Source organism: Merops nubicus, unplaced genomic scaffold (genome assembly GCF_000691845.1).
Source record: "Merops nubicus isolate BGI_N331 unplaced genomic scaffold, ASM69184v1 scaffold11301, whole genome shotgun sequence".
Classification (NCBI taxonomy): Eukaryota; Metazoa; Chordata; class Aves; order Coraciiformes; family Meropidae; genus Merops; species Merops nubicus.
The window spans coordinates 18630-40724 of record NW_008589039.1 but is presented as its reverse complement, the minus strand read 5'-3'; the positions used below and the strand labels follow the sequence as shown (position 1 = coordinate 40724).

The following is a 22095-nucleotide window of genomic DNA, read 5'->3' as shown; positions in this document are numbered from 1 at the left end:
GAACATACATATAATTTTGGTTACCTTCCTATCCTTTGCTCATTCTGAAAGGAAACAAGTTTTCTTTCACTTCATATCAAAGTACATTTAAATGTCTCATTCAGTAGATTAAAGAGCAGGAAAAAAAAAATCAACAATTAAATGGAATATGTGAACCCCCATCAGCTGAGTAGAGTAGCAGGTGCTGTTGGACAGACTGAAAAAACTACCCATGTTTCTTATCCACTCAGTTCAGCAGTCAACCAAAAACAATGGGGAGAAAGAAGCATCAATCACAATGAGCAAGTAGTAAGTTGAACCCTGGTGAGTCTCTAGGTAAGTTTGTCTGCTAGAAGCCCCTCCAAGGCTTTCCTATTGCTCAGTACTTCACAGACGAGGGAAAAGACAGCTCTAAAACCTGGGGACTTCCAAGACTGAGATTGACTGAAAAGCTGATTCTCACCACAACCAAGTTCCTAACACTTCTTAAGGAATGGGAAGGGCAGTTAGATCAGGTGTCTGTTCTAAGAAAAAAATTCCATCCAAATTATGTTCCTTTGACTCTAGCCAAGACACATACCTAAGAATAGCAAACATTAGCTGAACATTTCTAACACTACAGTTCTTCGTATGATCAAGGTCTGTAGGTTCCACTTAATCTAGTCAGATGGGCAAACTTACATCTCTTGCTTGGCTTCTCAGCCTGACTTGGTTGCACTTGCAATGCCTCCACCACCACTACTACACTTACCACTTTTAAGGCTGGAATAACTTCCTGATATTTATCAAGTATTTCTACTGCATACTTATAAATGCACCTGACACACAGTAACTAAGGCCTATTTGGAATTCAGTAAACTGTAAACTTAAAAATCACTCTAGGTAACAATTTGTGATTTGGCAGGCAGCTGAGCCAAGGTGCCCTCAGTTTGCGATCCAGCTTTATTTCAGAAAACAAAGTTAGCAGCTAATCTTCAAGACTGGAATACTTTCACCAAGCCCCCAGCGTCTTAGAAAATAACATTGTTATTCTAATGTGTTTTGTTGTTTGGTTTGTGGTTTTTTTTGTTTGTTTGTTTGGGTTTTTTTAAACACTATGCAGTACCTTCTTGTATACTGAAGGAAGAGTATGAACTCATACAGTATTTTATTTCCATTCACATATTTTACAGGCTTCTGACTGTTTGGTAAGTTGAACCATCCTATACCTTTCCAGTCACACACCCCAAAAACCTCATCAGCTTCTCTTTCTTCCCCACACACACTTGCAGAGTACCACACTACCCAGCTGTACTCCTTTGCTGCTAGTAGTAGCAGCAGCTTTAGAGTTGATAGTGGGGAGGGACTTACACTGGTCACTCGACGGTAGATCTGCGCAGCATTTTGGCACTCGGAATAAGGATACTCAGACGTGGCCATCTCTAGCATACACATCCCAAAAGCATATACATCAACGGACTCATCATATTTCTCCTCATACATCTCGGGGGCCATGAACTCTGGGGTACCTTAAATTAAAAGAACGATTCAGACTCTAAATGTCTCAAAGCGAGCAGAGGCTGCTGGCGTTACTCACCGCAGGAGTAAGCGGAGGGGCAGACCTGTGAGACAAGAGAAAGTGGAGGCAAAAAGAAGAGGGAGGAAACCCTCAGTCACTCTGTTGTATCAATACACTTTGCGAGTCTTCCATTGCAAGGCCTTTGAGGAATAAGAATGGCATGAAAGGACTGATGCCAGTTAATATCAGTATCAAAACACACTGGATCAAGCCGGAGTCAAATGGAGGGGAGATTAGAAGACTGGAAGACTGTAGACTAGCCATAGGCTGCAGACCAAATACTAAAGACAGTTAAGACACTTACCTTTTCTCCCTGTAATAAAGGAGGCACATTAAATCTTGTTTCAAAAAATTACCTGACTGCCCTCTGCTGCAAAAGTAGTAGTACTGGTAAGAGCCCACAGCTAGTCTCTGACCTGGTGCTCTCCATCTACTTTTTGAAGTAGAATGGCTCAGGAAAGGCCTTGCAATGAAAAACTCTGTTGTTACAAATACAGACCCTAATGAAAAAAAGATTTTAAAAGTAATTTTCTGCAAAGGCCACTCACCAGAGCCCTTTTCTTCATATACTTACCTCCACACCTGCAGTATATTTATAGGCCTACTGCAGATACAGGCATTAGTGAGGGACATCCTACAGTCAAAAATACTCAGAAATACAGAGAGATTGAGTTACAGGCATAAAGCGTGAGATTCAACAAGTCCCATTTCAAAAGTGTGCAGAAAATTATTGCCCAGTGAAGCAACACAGCATTCCCTCTGCAAGCAAAGGGACTGCGTTGTATAATCAGATTTACTTCAAGCCAGAGATGCAAGTTGGATTTTTCCAAATTTCAGCACAGAATTATTTCCTGCAGACACCAGGTTCAAGAGAGTTTGCAGATCATTCTATAGCCATATTGCTTTTTTTTCAATCATACTAAGCCAAAAAAGAGAATGCTATAGCAGTCATTTATCCAACAGCTAGCTGTTAATAGGTAGCTAAATACGAAGTGGTAGCTTTCCAATGACAAATTCGAACGTGACAAGTATGCTTAAGAATTACTTTTTTTTCCATTGTGTACTTATCTTTCTTACTAATACTTTGACCTGGTTAAGAAGCAGGAAATAATTCAGCAACAGCTTGCAAGACAGTTTACAGGTACACAGCATTTATCCCTTCTAGGAATCTAGTATAGGACTGTTAAGTAATATCACATTTTAGCAAGCTCTAAATACTGAAAGCAAGAGCAACTTCATTCCCTGCAGAGTGTTCACCCAACTATAAAAACAAAGCTGATAAAACCAATCCTTTCAAGAATTCACAAGAAAGACCACAGTAGTTTGATCAAACCATTTCTGAAAAAGGTTTTTAATGGCTACCCAAGAACAGAGACAGTATATGGCAATACAAGCCAAACACATCCTCCTAACTTCCACCAATCCATTCTGTAGACTCCCCGAGTAAGGCATTACACCACAGTCTGACTGTGATGCAATACATATATTTAATTTCTTTGATGAGTAATCAGAAATAAAAGTATATCAAGCGTAAGAGCTTTAATATTAACCCCTGGTGGCAATCAAAAAAACCCCACTGACTGTATAAATTAAGGCTATGCTAAATATCAAGATATTTGGTCACCAAAATGCATTTGCACATTTCTTGAAGAAGCATCATACCAAAGCTAAGATTTATAGGTAGTCAAGACTGGTTTTATCAACAATGTTGCACTACACTGTTGGGCAGGGCAACAAATCCATATTCCAAAATGCTTAATATACAAATACCAAAAACACAACCAAAATTTCAACATGTGATTTCATCAGGAACACAGAATGACCTCCACAGCCAAAAAATAAAGCCTATATATTTTCAGGCTTTGACCATGTACCTTTGAAATCGTATTTTTAACAGAAGCTCTTAAAAAGGCTCAAGTTTCTGAATAGGCAGACTGGCTCACCAGCCTTCAAAACAAGAGAGACTTACCTATCACACTTTTGGCAAAAGAAGCTCGTTTCAGGGTTGCCAGACCAAGGTCTCCAATCTTGACAGATCCAGTGGGGCCAGTAATGAAGATATTGTCACATTTTAAGTCTCTGTGAATAATGGGAGGAGTGCGTGTGTGGAGGAATTGTAAGCCTTTCAGTATCTGACGGCACCAGCTTCGTAGTACTTTAATTTTCATCACTTTAAATCTTTTCAAATACCTAATGAAAAAAGTAACAGTAGGTTAAACAGGTTCTGCTAACAAGTAGATTTTTCTATATCATTTGCTATTCTGAAGTAAAAAAAAGTAGTAATTAAACAGATGTACATATTCAGCTTCACCTTCTACTTTAAAATCTACCTGGATACTTCAAGACTTCTGAGGAGTTAAAGACAATTCGCTCTCCTAAAACCAATGCCCCTTCCTCTAGCTAAGGGACTCTAACATTCAAAGATAAATGTGAAATGCTTGACCTATAGCTAATAATGTGTACAAAGTCACTCTATGGTAATTAGATAGTTGGCTGGCTAAGTTTCAAGGCACTGCTTCCCTCACAAAGATTTAAAAGCTTCAACATAATGACAATTCTTTATTGATTCATTTAAAAGGTGTTTTTTCTTTCTTCCCTTTTATCCTGTTACAACCTTTTATCCTAGTTACAACTTTTTCCCTGGCTGGGAAGGTGGGGCACTAGAGCAAACACACTAATACCAAACAACTAAGGACAGCATTGTTGCAAACTGAGCGCTCCGCAGCCGTTAGACCTTAGCTACCAATGCCAGCCTAAACACTCTGGTCAAGGTTTCCAGATTATGTTTTAAACCTGCTTCAAATTTATTTGAGCTGTCAAGCAAATTAGAAAGCCTTAGAGATTACTTTCCTGGTGCAGAAATGGGTCTGATCAGCTGAATCTGCCTGGTACTACTCCCAACTATGAACAGATATGGATAGGGCTGGCAAATCCTTGAAAAGGCTCTGCCAAACAATTGTCATAGAGGAGTTCATACATAAAGTCAGCATCCCTTTTCAGGTAGGCTGTGATTTAACTGGAAATCTTCTAACCTTGTCAATGTTTAAAACCCATGTCAGAAGAGTCAAATTTCATACCAAAAACATTTTCCAATGCTTGTGACCTAGCCTGTGATCTTAATTCTACACTAACTTCAACAGATTAGACATGCCACACAGTGGATGGGTTAACCTATGACAGTGTTCAAGGGCTTTCCAGCAGTATATTCTCACCTCTCTTTGGGTAACACAATTTGAATGAAGAGCTGTTTTCCTTTTTGAAAAAGTATGGGCCAAAATACATTTAGAGACAGGAACTAGCATGCTGCATAGAGCAAGGACTTAATTCTTATTCAGACAGTATTACCCAAACTCTCAGATAAAGACCAGTTTCATACTACTGCAAGACTAGTGGTAAGTTCTGTGGCCAGCATGGAGTCTAGCAACTGCAATTTTAAATAACCAAACTGTGTTCAATTATTCTATGGTAGTGCTCAGTCTCTTCTGTGTACTCACTTAATCAGGAGAAAATTTTTGACGAAACCATGATAAATAGATATATAGTATATTAATACATAAAATATATTTATTATTGTAATGTATATACTTATATTAAACAAATAAGTTTAATTTAAGATTTTATATGACGTATATATTTAAAAATGCAGTTTATTAATCCCTTTCACTTCATCTCCTCCAGTTGAAAAGAACATGTGGAAAATCAAATTGATAGCAATAATCCTGCTGTAAAAACAGATCTGCAAAAGTAATAAGGACTCGGTTCCAGAAGGAAATCAAGTCTCAAAACAATGTAAAGGGAGGCAAGGAAAAAGCCAGGCCAAGGAGGGAGACAAACTGAAGGAGGTTCTGAATCACATCGGCTACCACTTAAATTCTTGCTATTGACACAAGCCTCATTCAGCTCTCTTGAGCCTGTTCCAAAGATCACATGGTAGGGGCACTTCAGTTCAACATCTGGAATCCCTAATTACATTCCTCATTTCAAATATGCTAGTCCACTGCCAGCATCTCACTGTTAAAGGACCAGGGTCCAACCATCACCGAGCATCCCCCAGCACTGCTCCTGTTTTTCCATAACACCGTCATGAACTAAGTCACATGTCACTTAGATGCAGGTAATGTAAACATACTGAATAAACATATGGAAGTATTAGTCAGCCAAATATCATAAGCAAATACAAGTGTGCAGTGTCAATCTAGGAGTATGGCAGGAGTACAGGAAATACTTGATGACATTAAATTGGGCACATCAGAAATTTCCCATACACTTTACCTGTCAAGTCTCAAGTAAAGTGGACAAGAATAAACTACATCATAATGTAACTATATAATAGTGGGGAAAACACCCAGCCAGAAGTCCACAGTTTAAAAGATCTTTATTAAAGAGCCTCTTAGTTCTTTCTGAATAAAAATACATTCATACCCAAGTACACAATAACCCTATACCAAGCAAATCTGAGGTATTTCTTCCTACCAACACCCTACTTTAGAATTGTCTATTATTTACTTTATCATCTTGCTTATGTCACCACATAACAAGCCAATCCAAACACTAAAATTGGTGAGGGAGAGAAAGGAAGAAGCAAATGAGAAAAAAGTTAGACCTAACACAACATATTCTAGCATAAAATTAGGTAACTTAGAACACAGGCATCTATACAGAGCTGTAAAACCCTTACATTCTTACTGCTCTGAAAACAGCAAAGGAACCCACAGATGTATTATTTTATCTGAAATACCTCATATAACCTCAGCAAAGTCTCCCCTGAACATATGGCTAAAAAGAAAGTTCCAGTATCTTTAGCACTCCAGTACTATTTCAGGAGACAGACAAACACTCTCCTGTAATTGCAGTCCAGACTCCCAAAGAGCCATTTTTTCCTTCTTTAAGTATGTCCATTTGTGGCTATCAATAAGCATCACAAAAAAAAAAACACAAGATATCCACAGGCTATTTTAACCAAATAGATTACAAATTGTTTCCAGCTCCTCCAGCCTGCTTACACATTTAGGATTTGAATGCCTCTCCAAGACTGAAATGGGCACTGACTTAAGGTAACGCCCCACAATCCCTGAATTTTCTATGCTGGCAGCTTTATTTCCAATAGATTAATGACTGGATGCTCAAGAACAAACTTACAGCTCTGCAACTTTCTCCAGCACAAGGCAGAAGCATCATTTTGGTGTAACTCCCCACAGGCTCCACACCGCTAGAGGGCCCTCCCAACGGCTTGATCCACTGGCCTCTGCTTTAACTCGGGCTTAAAAATAGCCCTCCTTTCACTCAGCTACTTCACAGCTTAAACTGCAGGCATCTGCATACCTTCAGATTTGTTAGGTACTTCTTCATGAAGTTTCAACTAAAATAGGTGTTGGAGTATTTTTCTTTTACATATTATTTGTATTGTAGTAACAGCCAAAACCTCCCAAAATAGGTGAATTAATTCATGCTTTGAACCTTACACACCAGCTCATGCTAAATGGAAAGCAGCTGGAGAGGAAACTGAAAAATTCTGAGAAGTGAAAACAAAGCACTCTATTCCTGAGCTCTCAAAACCTCAAATTTTTTTGCATGTGCTTACCAGGACTTCCTTCACAATGAAGAATCTGACAAGCTTGCCAAATTAAAAGATGTTCTACTGTACCCTGCAGTGCTACTAAGACTCCTGTTAAACAAGAACTTCCCTACAGAAGGTTAGCCCTCAACAAAAGGCCTCTATTCTCATCTATTCTGAAATATCATCTATTTCTAGGGCTCTGAATTTGTGCTAATGATTCTTACATGCTTTGACACGCCTTAGTTTACTTACGTTTTCAATGTCCCAGATGTCATGAGTTCTGTCACAAGAACAATACACTTTTTTCCTTTGACTGTAGACTCCCAGGAATCATAGAACCTGACAATATTGGGATGCTGAAGCCCTTTCAGCATCCCAGCTTCCTCTTTAAATCTTTGTCGCTCTGATTTGGACAGCTTCCGATCCTAATAAAAAAGAAAAGGTACATCAGAAAGCTTTGCTTTACCTTCTTACTCAGAGAAGCAGCAACTTGAAAAACAGTTGTGTACAGTTGGTGAACAAGTAAGAATCAACAGTCTTAAAAGCCATTTGGTTTGCAATTACCCTTGTCTACTTAGAAGACATTCTATTACAGGCTTTTATCATATTTTTTCCTTACAATCTGATTGTTCTCAGACATGAGAATTATGAGTCTGTAGATTGTCTCCTCTTCCTATTTCTTCCTCCACTACTCTCATAAATTTAAGTCATTGCCTGACTTCATGTGGAAGGGGGATAGAATGTCCTCAAATGCTCAGGTGTTCAAAAGTAGACAAAACTGGATTATTTAAAGCATCTCTCTCATGCTGTACCATAACAATATTTCATTATTCCTACGTGTATACTATCCAGACCAACGGTAACAGATGGGATTAACCCTCTATATAGGGTGTAGAGCATCAAGCCTCTCCAACACATAGTACATATTTGTAACTAGAGAAGAACAGGTGAATGAGTTGGATTTTCTTTGATTAAAAGCATCACCTCACGATTGAGAAAGTTTCCTGTAATCTAGCACCAAGGAAAACAAAAACATAACTCACACTGGAGAGAGAAAGCAATCTTTTGGCCAGAGACAGATCATGAAAAAGTACTCCTGAACAACACTGTTGTGTTATCTACCATCCACCAGCTGTCTGATACCATCAAGACTCTGAGCAACTACTACCAGAATAAGCTGCACATCAAGACAAAACAGTCTCCTTGTGTCATTCAGTGTTCTCACCTTACCAAGGCATTACCAATGCACTGGTCACACCAGTCAGTTTTATCAACTGACACAAAATGGATCCATATGCATTTTGTATTTAAAAAAAAAAAAAAAAAAAAAAACCAGGATGTACTTGAAGTCCAGAATTTTAGAATTGTTGTTTCTAACTCTTATTAGGAATTATCAGTGACCTCTATCAAATCCAAGTAAAAATGTTAAGTCATTGCATATTTTTTTTAATTAAAAGGTGGTAATAAAAGTATTTATTTGTACTGCTCATAACCTCCTACTGTGCTCCAGGCAGTAACTACTCTTTCCTTTGCTTTCAGATAATGTCTCCTCAATACCATTCAGCCATGCTAATATCTAAACCATCCTATATTCACTTAGATCATTAACTTTTTTTTTTGTTTTTAAGAGGTTCACAGATGATCTCTGGGCATGGCCCAACTTAATTTCCAGATGAAGCTCCAATTTTCAGAGGTGTAAAAGTCTTCCATGTGAAACTTAGAAAACAGGTTTGAAATTGCCTCAGGCATCAGTGCCTGTGAATGTCACTCACGCATACTTTTACAGTTCTCAGGAATATGCTAAATTCTTAAGCCTCACAAGTTTGTTCTACAGACATCAAAACCATTTAATCCTGCCATAATTTCACTCTGCAGAAGTTAGCACTACCACCTCTTCTCACTACTTCATAAGAACTCTTGCACAGATTTCAATACAACATGTCAAGAAACACACCACAAACATTTTAGTATGTCTGCTTGCCTGTTTTTCTTTGTTTGGGCTTTTGTTTGTTTGCGTTTTGGTTGGGGTTTTTTTGGGGGGTTAATATGAAAAAAAATACTCCCACTTGAGCTGTATTATCTAATAGCTTTCCTTTCATCACAATGATCAGGGCAGCACAAGTTCTGTTCAAAACCAGTTAACCTTGACTGCTACTAACAGCTGTGATACAGAAGAGCTGTGAGCTGCAATAGGTACCTCAGCCAGCAGACCATACACATATGATTCTAAGAAACAATGCTTCAAGCAACACAAAATCACAATAATTCTTACAGTAAAATAAAGCAGTTCTCAGCCACTTGATCCATATAATCTTTTAAAACTAGTGTATAGTTGTAAATTATTATATATGGTAACTATTAAGACTGCAACTGTTACATAATTTTAAAATTTAGTTATGTAATACAAAAACTCAGTCATTTTTGTCCAAAACTAAGATTTTAGACACACTTTTGGATTAAATTTTCTTTTTTTCCATGTATTCTAACACGTAACCTACCACAAATACTACTAACTAGTTTTAGACTACATTTGACATTAAGTTCTCATTTAAATCTATGTAAACCTAATCTCCCTTAAGGGCCTTATTCAGTTTTCCCTACCACTGTACCTCTAGCCCCAAACAGAATCTAACAAGTGCTTATCACTCTTATCAATGAGCAGACTCTTAACTGGCATGCATATTTTGACTCATTTTTCTTTCTGGTGACATCAATGGTAGCATGATGTTCCTGCAAACTTAGCTGTGCCATTTAAAACAAACACTCAATACTTCAGTACTGGCATTAAAAAAACACCACACCCACACCACCAAACCAACCAAAACACACCGAGACATTGACAATACATTAACTAATTCAACACTTCCTTGAAAGTCAGTATCCTAATGATCTGGGACAAGTCTGGACAGAAACACAGGCCAACACATCTCACCCACAGAAGACAGCTATGGTTTTGTATACAGCAGCAGCAGCAAAAGTGAACGTCAAACAGGGCTGTAAGAAAGATACAGGTCATTTGCTTCATGAGACTAGTGATGCATCCTACCTTTAACTACCCTGATTTTGATACAGAACCCGTACACCCATTGATAACAGGTTTTCAGATTCTTTTCCCAATGCTAGGTAACAGACAAGGTTGAATACCCTTCCAAAAAAAAAAAAAACAATTAAACAGAACCCTAACGTTCAGGAAATTATGAGATCTCCAGTATGTTTATACCAACAGAATCCACATGTATACACAATGACAACTGATCAGACTTGTACAAGTTACATGCTAATGCAACCCGCAAGAGTTACCCTACAGGCTAACATGCAATTTAAAAAATGGCAGGCACATTTTCAAAACTTGAGCATTCCATACATTAGAACCTTAAAACATTACTCCAGAAGGTCTCCCAGACTGCCCAGAAATGGAGTAGGACAAAACCCATCATGAGTACTACATTTTGGGATCCTGTAAAACTGCTAGTACGGGTAAAATCAACAATGTTATGTTCCTTCTTGTACAAAGACACTAAAGCAGCTGCAGCTACTAAAATATTGAGATAAGCAAAAAAAATAGAGCATCATAAGTAATTTGGTGCACTGAGAAATGGTGCTACCAGCCACAGTAGGTATGAATACCTGGGGAAAGGCAGAAAATGAGAACATCTTGGGATCACATGACATCCAGAGACAAAAGCTGCAGTACAGCAGAGCTGTAACAGCAAGAAAGAAACTATCATCACTTAATGAGAAGTTAAAATAGCATTTTTCAAGAATTTGGGAAGAAGACAGCTTTCACAATCTGCAGTTAAGTGTACACTCCAAGAGACTCAAAAGCCCAGGTGTGTCTTTCCAGTGAGGCAGCTACTTAGGGCAATACTCAGATTCCACTGAGGCCTTTGAGGAGTCTGCAGAAATGCAAGACCCTCAGCTCTATCTCCACCTCTACAGACATAACAAAGTTTGCAGCACATGGCTCAAAATAAGGACTAGATTTGATTAAATTATCTTGCAGGTGAGTCAAATAAGCAGACCTATCCCCTGCAGCCTTTTTCTTGTAACTCATAGTCTAAATAGGTATATAGATGGATCATTTCAGCACGTATTTGCTGTTTCCATCTGGAAGCAAAAATACAGGGTTCATATCTTAAAGTTCCAGTATCACAAAGTATATGATTGTTTAAACAATTTCAGTGTTTTCTTTGATTTTTATTTTTGTTTTTAGATCAAACAGCCCAAAACTAAACAAAATAGAAAGACACAGATGCCTTTCCATAGCCTGGAAAGTGTGTACAATTTTACAGAGACACCACCACTTTAAGAGAAGTTAATAACACATGACTTAATATTCTTTCCTTCAAAGACCAATTTATTCTGGATTTCTTCTAACCAAAAAAAATGGACACCCTCTGTCTTATTTTTTTTTTTAAGAAGAGACCAGTCTATTTTAGTGAAGCAACCTTCAGCAGACAAGACAAGGTCCTAAGTCTAGAAGTTAGGAAATCACATTTTTGTATCTCAGCACATGCCAAGCTGATATAGCCCAAATATTTTAAAAAACCAAATCAGTCAAACTGCATGAGAGCTCACTTCCTAAAGTGGATGTAACTATCCTATAAAATGGCCAGCATTGCTCTTCCTGAACTGATAGCTTCCCTGGAAGACTTGTGTCACACCACAATCATGGAGCTGCCCTTCGAACAAACTGAAACAGATGCATCAAGCCCACTCCAATCATTTCATTCATTCCTTTCCACCTACATTAACTTGTTTTGACAAGCCAGGACAAACAGCAAGGCTTCCCAGCACATGACCCGTGGTTCTGCAGTGCCAGGGGTCTGAATGGAGACAGGCAGCAAGTGAAACAATTGTTCAGTTCAGAACAATTCAGTACGTTTTTCTGGGTTGTTTCCATTTATCCATGTGCTTCTCCCATTATTTCTCTTGGTCAAGAAAGAGCTATCAGAGGTTTTTACATTATTAAATATAAAACAAGCATCTTGGTGATTCACAATAAACCAGGTACAGGCTTACTCGTTCCCTACTGTATTTAATTTACAGAAGCATGAATTACACACAAAATCGTTACTACCCTCTTTCTAACCCGGTACTTAGATGTCTTTTATATAAAAGCAAAAAAACTTAACCCAAACCCAAAACAATCCCCCAGATCAGCTATTGTACCAAGCCACAAAAACCAAAGCTCATTAGCAAAAAATGCCTATATTCCTTTGGTGATTTTTTTTCAGCCAAGGCTTAATTCAGTATTCTTAATGATAGAAAACACATTTATGGCACCTAAATTGATCAGTAGGGTTGCTCACATAGCCATTGAGTCTACTGAGTAATATAAATTTTCCTTTCCAAATTTCAACAGTCCTTCTGAGTTCTATCCTATTAACATCATGACAAGAAATCACACATCTGCAAATCACACACCACAGTACCACAAGCAGTTGCAGAGCCTGACTCGGACAATTTGAGTCTGCTCTTCAAACAGACCAAGCTCAACGAAGGGTCTTGCTTCCACTGTTAATTTTTACTAACTGTCAACAAATGGGTTGAGCTAAATTCTAGGACAATTCAGCTGCCGTTAAACGGACACAGTTATGCACAACACACTGCACTTCACTCTCATACACATGCTACAGGATAGCCAAGAAGTGGATAGCAAGAGGAATACGCTACATGGAAGGAACTAGGTCTGCCAGCTCACACTACACATTCTCAAAGGTGGTTTTCTGTTTTTTAATATCAAGTACAATTAACATAGCCAAAGTGCCAGTGAACCTTTATGCGCAGCAGAACTAAACCTGACTCAGAAATCTTCTCATAGTCTCTATCTTCTGTAAACATGTAGACTGACACGTGATAAGAGATTAACACTAAACTGGATTTTTTTTAAAAAAATCTCAGTGCATGAGCTGCTGCACAACTTAGAGAGCTGTTCCCTCTTTCATAATATTAGGGAGATAACCAATAAAGAAGAAACAGGAACGATGGACACATTATACACTACAGACAGGTTTTACTAGCTTTCTGCATATCCTACTGCTAGGTTCAGGAATTCTATGTAGCCAAGCTGCAGATATAGCTAGTGGGTTATTGTTTTGGGGTTTGTTTTTTGGCAGGTTTTTTTTTTTTTCAAGTACACTACTGCTTTTATCCAAAGAGCTGCACCAGAACGCACAGTGCATCAGTCGCAATGAACTGTCTTCAAGTGGCGTCCTCTGAAAGAGCACAGCCATGACAGACTTCAAAGAGCTGTTGAATTATTGATAGTCTGAATCACAACCAAGATAAATTACCTATCTGTGCTGAGGTTACACCAAGCAGCATTTCATCAAGCTTTCCAAATGTCTGAAAATCTGAGGAGACACTGCAGCTCCCAGCCCATTATTCAGAAGGAATAGTATACAGAAGAGACAAATGTTCTTCTGTGTGCATTTCTGCAGCATATGAGAAAGGATTTGCAAGCTTTTTAGGCAAGGTTAATTAGAGGTCATCAGAGGAGAAGCTAGCAAGACTGCGCTCTGATACTCAGCACTGTTAATGGAACTGAGGCTTTGTGGTCTACAGTGTTCTCATCCTGAAAAAATCTAGCAGCCAAGAGGAAAAAAGAGCACAGTGACCATTGAGCTACATTAACAAAATATCAACAAAGAATCCAGTGAGCTTAAAAATCACCCAGCATTACACAGTTGGTATCCAGTCTCAGAGCATAAGAACTGTATCTACTCTTGTGTCAACACAAACACTTCATACTTTCCAGTGTTACAGACCAGGTAGAGAGAAAAAAATGGGACAGAAGAGACTGTTGAAAAGGAATACCTGTACAGCTACAGACTTCAAAATTGATCAGGGATCTCCACAGATCCTTCCACCAGGATGCCTTTCTACAAACGACTTAACACAAAAAAGTGACTAAATGGAGCTGAACAGCAGCTGTTCCACAAGCATGTATCCAGGCCAACCAATACCAGTTCCACCAGCCACTCCTTCTAAGACTTGTGCTCTAGACCTTTCACCAGCTTTGCTGCTTTTCTCTGGACACACTCAAGCATGTCAATATCTTTCTTGTGGTGAAGGGCCCAAAACTTTTCAGTCCATTTCCTCCCCATCCTAGTGTGAAGAGAAAGTCCCTGAGCACAGTTAGCAGAACAAAACAATCCCAACTTAACACTTACTGAAAATACAATTTCACATTACTGCTTGACAAATCTCCACAAGAAGAATCATTTTTTTATAAGCCACAGACAGTGTTTGTGGAGTCAGCAAAAAACCCTGAGAAAAATAGCACTAAATTATAATAACAATTGAAAAAGAGTAGGCTTAAAATAATCACAAACTTTAAAACATGTAATAGATAACTAAGTGTAAATACTTTTTGTAGGCTTCCTCTTGAATACACAAGGTATTCAAAATGCTTTAAGTTTCAGGAAAGTACACAAGTAGTCAACCTAAGTGAAAAGTTAAAGGATGAATCCCACTAGTTGCACACTTTCCTAGCGAAAAGCACCTACCTCTACATTCTCTTCTCTATTTTCATTTCTGGCATTTCAATGCAAAACAATAGAAACATAAGACAAAGTAAATTAGAAGATGCAGTTGGTTTGTTAAAACACCACACAATAAAACTGCTTCTAGTTCCTTCTCTTAACATTGATACAGGTAAGTGATACAGCAAACGTATTTAATTCTACTGATGCTGCTCAGAGGTCAGAATTAAAGAAATAAATTACATATCAACTCTATCAAGATACACTTGGGTAAATGGATGGTGGGAGGAAGGAGGGAAATAATACTCTCAATGATCAGTCAGAAGGGAAACAGAAGCTTTCATCACTCAGGACCTAGTCTGAAGAAGTCCATTATACATATCCTGAAAAAAATCAATAATTGATTAAGTTTCAGAAAATAAGAAATACAACTATGTCTTACCACTGAAGGAGGAATACCTGCAATTAAAGACTACCCATGTGACTGAAGCAGATCCCAGTGCCACTCCTCATTTTATCCTGCAACTGTTTGTCAGATTTGAAGAATCTATGGTCCAACACCACAAGGGGAAGGGGGAGAACATCAATAATATATTCCTCTGATGTGGTCACTTCCCATTTTTACATATGCAGTAGCACCTGTGCCAACAGTAGTAGCATCATCTAAGACACCTGGTGGCAGCAATGTCATAGACTTAACCCATGCCTGAAGAGACATCCTCAGCAAAACCTTGATAACAGAAAAGGCATCAGCACACAAGTTTGTGCTTGCTTGCACGATCCTCTAGCACATCTAACTTGTAAGTAGTCACAATTATATGGTCCTTCCATGTCTTTGACTAGAACAAAGTCAGCTAAATCCTCAAGTTTTCAGTATCACATAATTCACAAGAAAATTCACACCAAGTCTACTTCTAACACTATTATTGCTGCTACAAGATGCAGGCAGTAAGGAATAACTAGAACATGCAAAAACAAAGATGCTTTAAAAAAGGCAGATAGGAACACTGCAGCAGAGGTGCTCACTAAAACACAAAGCCTTTCTGCCTCATTTCCTCACATGGTGCAAATGGCAGAAGTTACAGATGAATTCTAAGGAGCTCACAAATAAAACATGCATCAGGAACAGAGAGCAGAAAACCACTTTTGTTTCTCTGCAGGACAACAGTGCACCAAAATGTTTCATCTTCAGGATTTCTTGTTCTTTCCTTACATAAAGTATGATCCCAAATATCAAAGTTTATCTTTTGTTCCAGTAGCACTGTGGGAATAATTTTCAGCAATGCCAAAGATGAATATACTGCTGCACTAGTGCCCTTCAGTACCCCATGCAATAGCGGATGGAAGGCTCCTGCCCACTGCTCCCCAGAGCATGCTGCTTAGAGACTGGAGCAGTCAGCTACACCCCAAAGCGCCTCTTGAAAAGACAGTGATGGAGAAAAGAAGCTGTAGAACTCCAAAAGGGATAGAAGAATCTGCCCAGCTGACAGGCTTCCGAAGAACTCAGTCACTGTAGATTTTTTAGATTTCTGCTTTATTTTCTCTTTTTTCTCATAAATTTTAAGAGCCGTGAATATGATGTACCTGGCAGTAGAAGACCTTGCCTTTCCCAGGAAAATCAAACATCAGCAAAATGGTACCACCTATGAGTCTCTTCTGGATTACTACCTTGCTTTTCACACCTGTGTTGCATGAATACATACATTAATATAAATCTATACTACTCCTCTCCCCACTCTCTCACATCAGCACGACATTCACAGGCCAAGTAGGCCTAACTAAAGAACTGCACCAAATTCCACTTCCACAGAAAACAATGACTGGGACTAATCAGTTCATTGCCTAATCCCACAATTTTGTTTGGGAAACTTGTACTCTTCAGAATGCAGCCATGAAAACTATGTAGCAGCTTCAGAATAAATTAATAACTATACTCCAAATAAATTATGTACTTTCCTTTGCTCTCCACACATCCAGCACAGGGGAAAAAAAAAATTCTGAACGGTAGATGGCTCAGACATGACCTCCTCTGGAATCTCTCATGCCCTCAGGAATCTGGACTAAGAATGGCAAGCAACTGTTTAGGCTTCAGTCATTTCTATTCTAGGGTTCCTCTAGGCAGCATCTGTGTTTCCTCACACAGAAGTCTGGAAAAAGAGAGATGGCTAAAATTTTTATTCAGTTTATTCATTCTGAGAGGCTGAACATAAGGGACAGTAATCAAAATGCTGGCATATAAAAATATAGTAATGGGTATTAGAACAAGTTGCTCATCTATTTATTTTCACTTCAAAATTGTAATTGATCCATGTAAGATAAATGGCTGTTTGCTATCTGATACCAGTTCACAATAAGGCTTATGGTTACAACACAGGGCTTATAACAGAATTGAAGTGTTAGCTGAACTGAATTCTTGATGAGCTATTAACCAGCTGGACCATCTTGTCACTTGGCTCAGATGCCTCATTAAAAGTTTTGAAGCTCACATCAATTCTCATTTTGCACCGAATTGATTGCTTCGTCAGTGAGAGGGAAGGCTCATGCAATCTTCACAGTTTTTTACTATGAAAATCCAATTCCCCATTCAGGGACTGAAAACATTGCAGGAAAAAATGCTCCTCCACAATCCCTTTGGGTTACGTTACAGATTTATTAACTCACTGCATCAAGACAGCAACTTCAGCTCTTTGTTTCACATGCTTCCCTATGACTGTAAGAGTCCTTCTGTGAGTAGGTACATGTCTAGGACACTAGGGTGAACTGAGCTTGATAAAGCAAATCAATCTATAGAATCAAAACCATACTACGATGCTTCATCCCATATACTTCACAAAGCTATTGGCAAATGGGAAGAGTTAGCTACATCCACTTTCAGTACGCTGAAAGTTTGCTCATTAGAAACCATGCAAAAGTTTCATGAAGACTCCAAAAATTTACTAAGAACGATCAAAATAGGAGGTACTTATCAAGGTAGGAGGTACTTCTGTGCCTCTGACGAGATCCCTTGCAAAAATCCCAGCATAAAGCCTGGAGGCAATAAACTCAAATTTTCTGCACAAGTATTTGAGCAGCAGCCTCTGCAAGGCTGCCTCCTGCACTCCTCCTGTTGTAAAATCAACTCCCATCAGCCTACAGGACACACTTCAAGTTTACACACAATACCAGTACATATATTGCATATATAGCCCAATTACACTACAAAAGTTACTCTTCCCAGCTCTGCTTTTTCTGAAAATTCTTCCAAAAAAAAGTAATTCATTTAATTTACAAAATTGCAGATTACTATCAGTTATGACAGGATGACATACCCCGTGTAGGCCAAGTACTGGCAGCCAACAGAAAATCCTTACAATAATCACTAGAGATATCTCTCATTCAGAGATAGATCTCTCATTCAGAGAACCTACAGGGATTCATCATAAATCCTTTAAATAATTGTCAGGTGTTCCACACATTCTTGCAAGACAGACAAAATCAAAGAGAGATCTCATGTAAGAAAAGACTAAAGAAGTCCAGAAACATCAAGTTTTATGGGGTGACCAAAGTTTGCCAGGTCTCAGGAATACCTTGTGTAAACACTAGTATTAGCACTAGCATTTCATAAACATGAAAGTCCTAAAACACATTGGAGGAGCACTTTTTTTAATCCTCACTGCATCAACAATGCAGTCTTCCTGTGATCTGTGACAATGCCTGTCTTTGTCTCAGGCTCCCTATAAAGTGAAGCAGTAATAATTTTTTCCATGCTTACCTGACAGGTTGACTTATGCAATTAGGTTGGTGCATCACTCACATTTATTGCTGACTTTCAAAATGATACCATATACATTAGAGACATCTATGTTTGCAATGCATAGTGTACATCTTTCTTGGCAAACACCAGAGAAGCTGTAGATCTAAAACACTACTCAGTGTCAGAAATACTTCAGACAATATCAAATGTACCACTAACAGGTGAATTTTAAAATATACACATTATCTTTTACAGATCAAGGAAACTGAGCAAAGTTGAGTTACGAAAAGGAAAATTTTCAAATATTTAACAGTAGGCAAGTGGTAGGATGAACAACTAAGACTACTGGCATGATGAAGCATACTCTACATCTAGAAGCATAACTGGCTTTACAGTTAAACCCTGAATAATTTTTAAATTAGTTAAGATATAATAGACGACAGTGAAATGGACATGCAGACAGAGGCACCTCCTATTACCTACAGCAACAGAGGATACGATACAGAAAAAGAGCAAGTGTTTAGCAAGACTCAAGGTAATACAGACACCTTGGACATAAAAGGACTGACTTTATAGAAGCTGAGGAACAAAAACCTCCTGCAAATGCAATGCAAAGGCAATGCAAAGTGTTGCACTGACCTGCAAAAGGCTTTGACAACTAAAATTCAGTTCTGTTAAACAGCAGAGATGAAAGCTTATCAACACTAATCTCCAAGATGATTCAAAGCAGACAGCCAGGCAAAAGTGCTAGAGGAAGTTTAAGTTGAAGCCTCCGTATTTTTTTCTTGTAATTTGGGGGCTACATTTGGTATTACTGTCATTGGCAAGACTACTCTGTATTAAACCAAGGGGGTTTTTTTGAAGAATACTACTGGAAAAATTCTGCACTGCCAGAAGACCTAGAAGACCTCAAATACTCACCACAACCTATCTATGAATCAGCTATTCAAACTGTTACAGCTTATCCAAAAAGCCTGTTTCTCATTACATTGTGCTTTAGTCACATACTGTCTGTCCTTGGTCTGGTGCCACTTTATTTCAATTGTTTGAACAGAAACACTGAAGGAATTTCTTGAAGACAAACTATAATGCCTGAAGATGTAGTAGTCCAAAGGGTTTACCTTCAATGGGCCAACACAACCTGCGAGCAGGTTTCCTTCTCCCTAGGGAACCTTGTTCTCTATGTTCCATTTACCACCTACTTCATCACACTAAAGAACCCTATCAGCAGTTCAAATAAATTTTACTTGTGAACTCAAGAGTCTCTTCCCAAAATAAGGAGTTAAAAAGATTCAAATAATCTTCCTATACAGCAAAACAGTTGATGTTCTGTCCATCATATACCAGAATTACTAATTTTGAATCACATTTAACACTGGAAAAAGTTTTCTTAGCACAATGGCTCCAACTGAACACTTATGTTTGGCAAGTCTGGATACACAAGAAGTCATAGAAGCTGGAATTCAAATGAAAGTGGTTCTTCAGAAAAGCTGCACCAACGTTCTGGTACAACATCCCTTGCTTCAGTGGCAGTAACTATATTTCTGTGGGGATAATAGTGGTTAAAGTTCATTTGAGACATTCTGTATTTCTGTTTAAATTCAATTCCTTGCCCTACCACATAACCTCAAACAACATCCCAGTAAAACTATTTTAATTAAGCTAAAGACAGTATCATGAAGGTAACAGATACTCAGACCTGGTTTTAGTCTCAAATCCACTATTTACTAGTATAACAAGTGTACAGGCTTACTCTTGCTAGAAAAGTCAGTCAGGAGTTACCCCTCACCACTCTTCAGACAACCAAGGGACCCTTTTTTCACAGGCAGAGACAGGACCCAGACAGATCCCTGCACAAATATCTAATAGATCAACCGTATTCATTTTCAGAAGAAGAGTCTTTTGTCCAACTACCAGGCAACAGGATGAGAGTAGAAACAGGATGAAGTCCATAGAAGCATCAGGCTGGAAGCACCCGAGAACTATTTCCTTTGCCCATCCTCTGGCCACCTCCAATTTTTCTTCAATTAACTCAAACAGTTCAAGTGCCAAGAACTTTCCAATAAAAATTCTAATGTTTGAATGCTTAGTATCTAGAAATATTGATGAGAACCTTACCTATTCCTTTTGAAGAATTTTAGGTAGCTTTGTAATTTTTTCCTCCTTAAGACCCTACTGCTACAGTATAAAACTATTTTTCCACATGGTGGCTATAATCCAAACAGAGACCTCAGTACTTTCAATAGATTGCTCTGTGAAATAGTCTCTTGAGAGTCCAATTCTAAGATCTCTTTTGCTAGGGCATCAAAAGGTGAAAGTGTCATTAGATAGTTTTAAATCCTCAAAACACAAGAAAATTCTTAACAGTTTTCTTGTTACCACCACAGGGGTTTGTGTTTAGAACTTCAAGGTGCCTAGCTTGGGCCACTGAACTGAATTACTACAAAAGAGGCAGAGAGAGAAGATAAGTACTTTAATCACTCATCATCTGAGGTGCTTCCCAAAAGTGAGGGCCAAATGGAAGCACCTGCTGCTGAAGCACCTCAGCAATTTTGGAAATAGGCTTCACTACCCAGCCATAATATTGGAGTACAGAGAAGCAAGTTTTAAAACTCAGAATTTAGGATTAACCACACCAGCATCAACACTTAACAGCCTGCAGTTGTGAAAAGGGGGCGAGACCAAGGAGCTGGACAGATGAATCAGCCTCAGAGTTACAGTCCTATCTTCAAAGCTGTTAGCAGGCTGAAATATTTATGAACAGGCTGCTCCAGAATGAGCTGCAACATATGTGTCTATCCAAAACAGCCATCCCCCCTTGTGATTTCACTTTGCAAGTAATAAAATCCAGACTGCATTGCAAACAAAGAACTGCAGTTCCCCCCCTGCTTGCTCTGGCCCTCAGCATTTTGGCTACAGAGGCTGCTAGTTTTTTGATGCTATTTTAATCGTATGCTTCCAACACATGTTGAATCTCACAGAAACTTTCTCATAATTTCCTATTTTGAAGTATGCTTTCTCACATAGACCTGGTCCATATTCAGTCACCTTCTGCTGAAGGTTCACATAACCAATCTGTTTGGCTCTTACATCTGCAGAGCAAATTAATGCTTAATGCAAATCAAACCGAGTCAGCCTGAGCACTTTCAACATACTAAATTGCTGACTCAGTCCAAACTACTCCATTTCAGAATTAGTCACACATCAGGCTGTAAGGTGGAAACTGAAATTTGTGCCACTAATTCAAGAAGAGAGTATGAGAGACGTTCATACTCTTCTTATCTCAACTGACTTCAATATGCTTGCATCTAAATAAGGACTGCACAAGAGATCTATTGGCAGCCATCAGCTTTGTAGAAATAGGCTGCTTTTCTCCAAAATTAATGTTCTTTCCAAAGACTGACAGTGGAATGAAATGGTATTGTAAGAACATGGTGAAATCTTAAAATCACAGAAAAAAAATTACAGCTACAATTATCCAGAACCTTATTTTCAAAAATGGAGGGAATAACTTCCATGTAGTCCAAGGGATAACTGTCTTTTCCTATTTTTCTATTCCTGCCAACCCTCCCTTCCCAAGTCTCCACTTCCCAGGAGGAGCAAACAACATTAGACATAGCACAGACCTGACTCTGAGCTAATTAAAAAGGAATTCCCATACAGTATTCTAGTTACCAAACACTAGAACAAAACTAAAAACAGTCAAGTACTACTCTGGTTATAGCTATGTTTTAGCTATATAATACCTACTGTTTAGATTTTTTGCACTTCCTTCATTTAC

The 22095-nt window shown here is 38.5% G+C and overlaps 1 protein-coding gene across 1 annotated transcript in view; it reads right to left on the bottom strand.

Annotated features, from left to right (window-relative positions):
* Window positions 1-22095, bottom strand: part of WNK1 (WNK lysine deficient protein kinase 1) — a gene marked incomplete at its 5' end in the record, with an annotated part of 99873 nt that overhangs the window by 59155 nt on the left and 18623 nt on the right. Inside the window, 3 exons of the mRNA XM_008949455.1 lie at window positions 1330-1487; window positions 3507-3727; window positions 7347-7519. Coding sequence (XP_008947703.1) covers window positions 1330-1487; window positions 3507-3727; window positions 7347-7519 — 552 coding nt within the window. The remainder of the gene's footprint in view (window positions 1-1329; window positions 1488-3506; window positions 3728-7346; window positions 7520-22095) is intronic.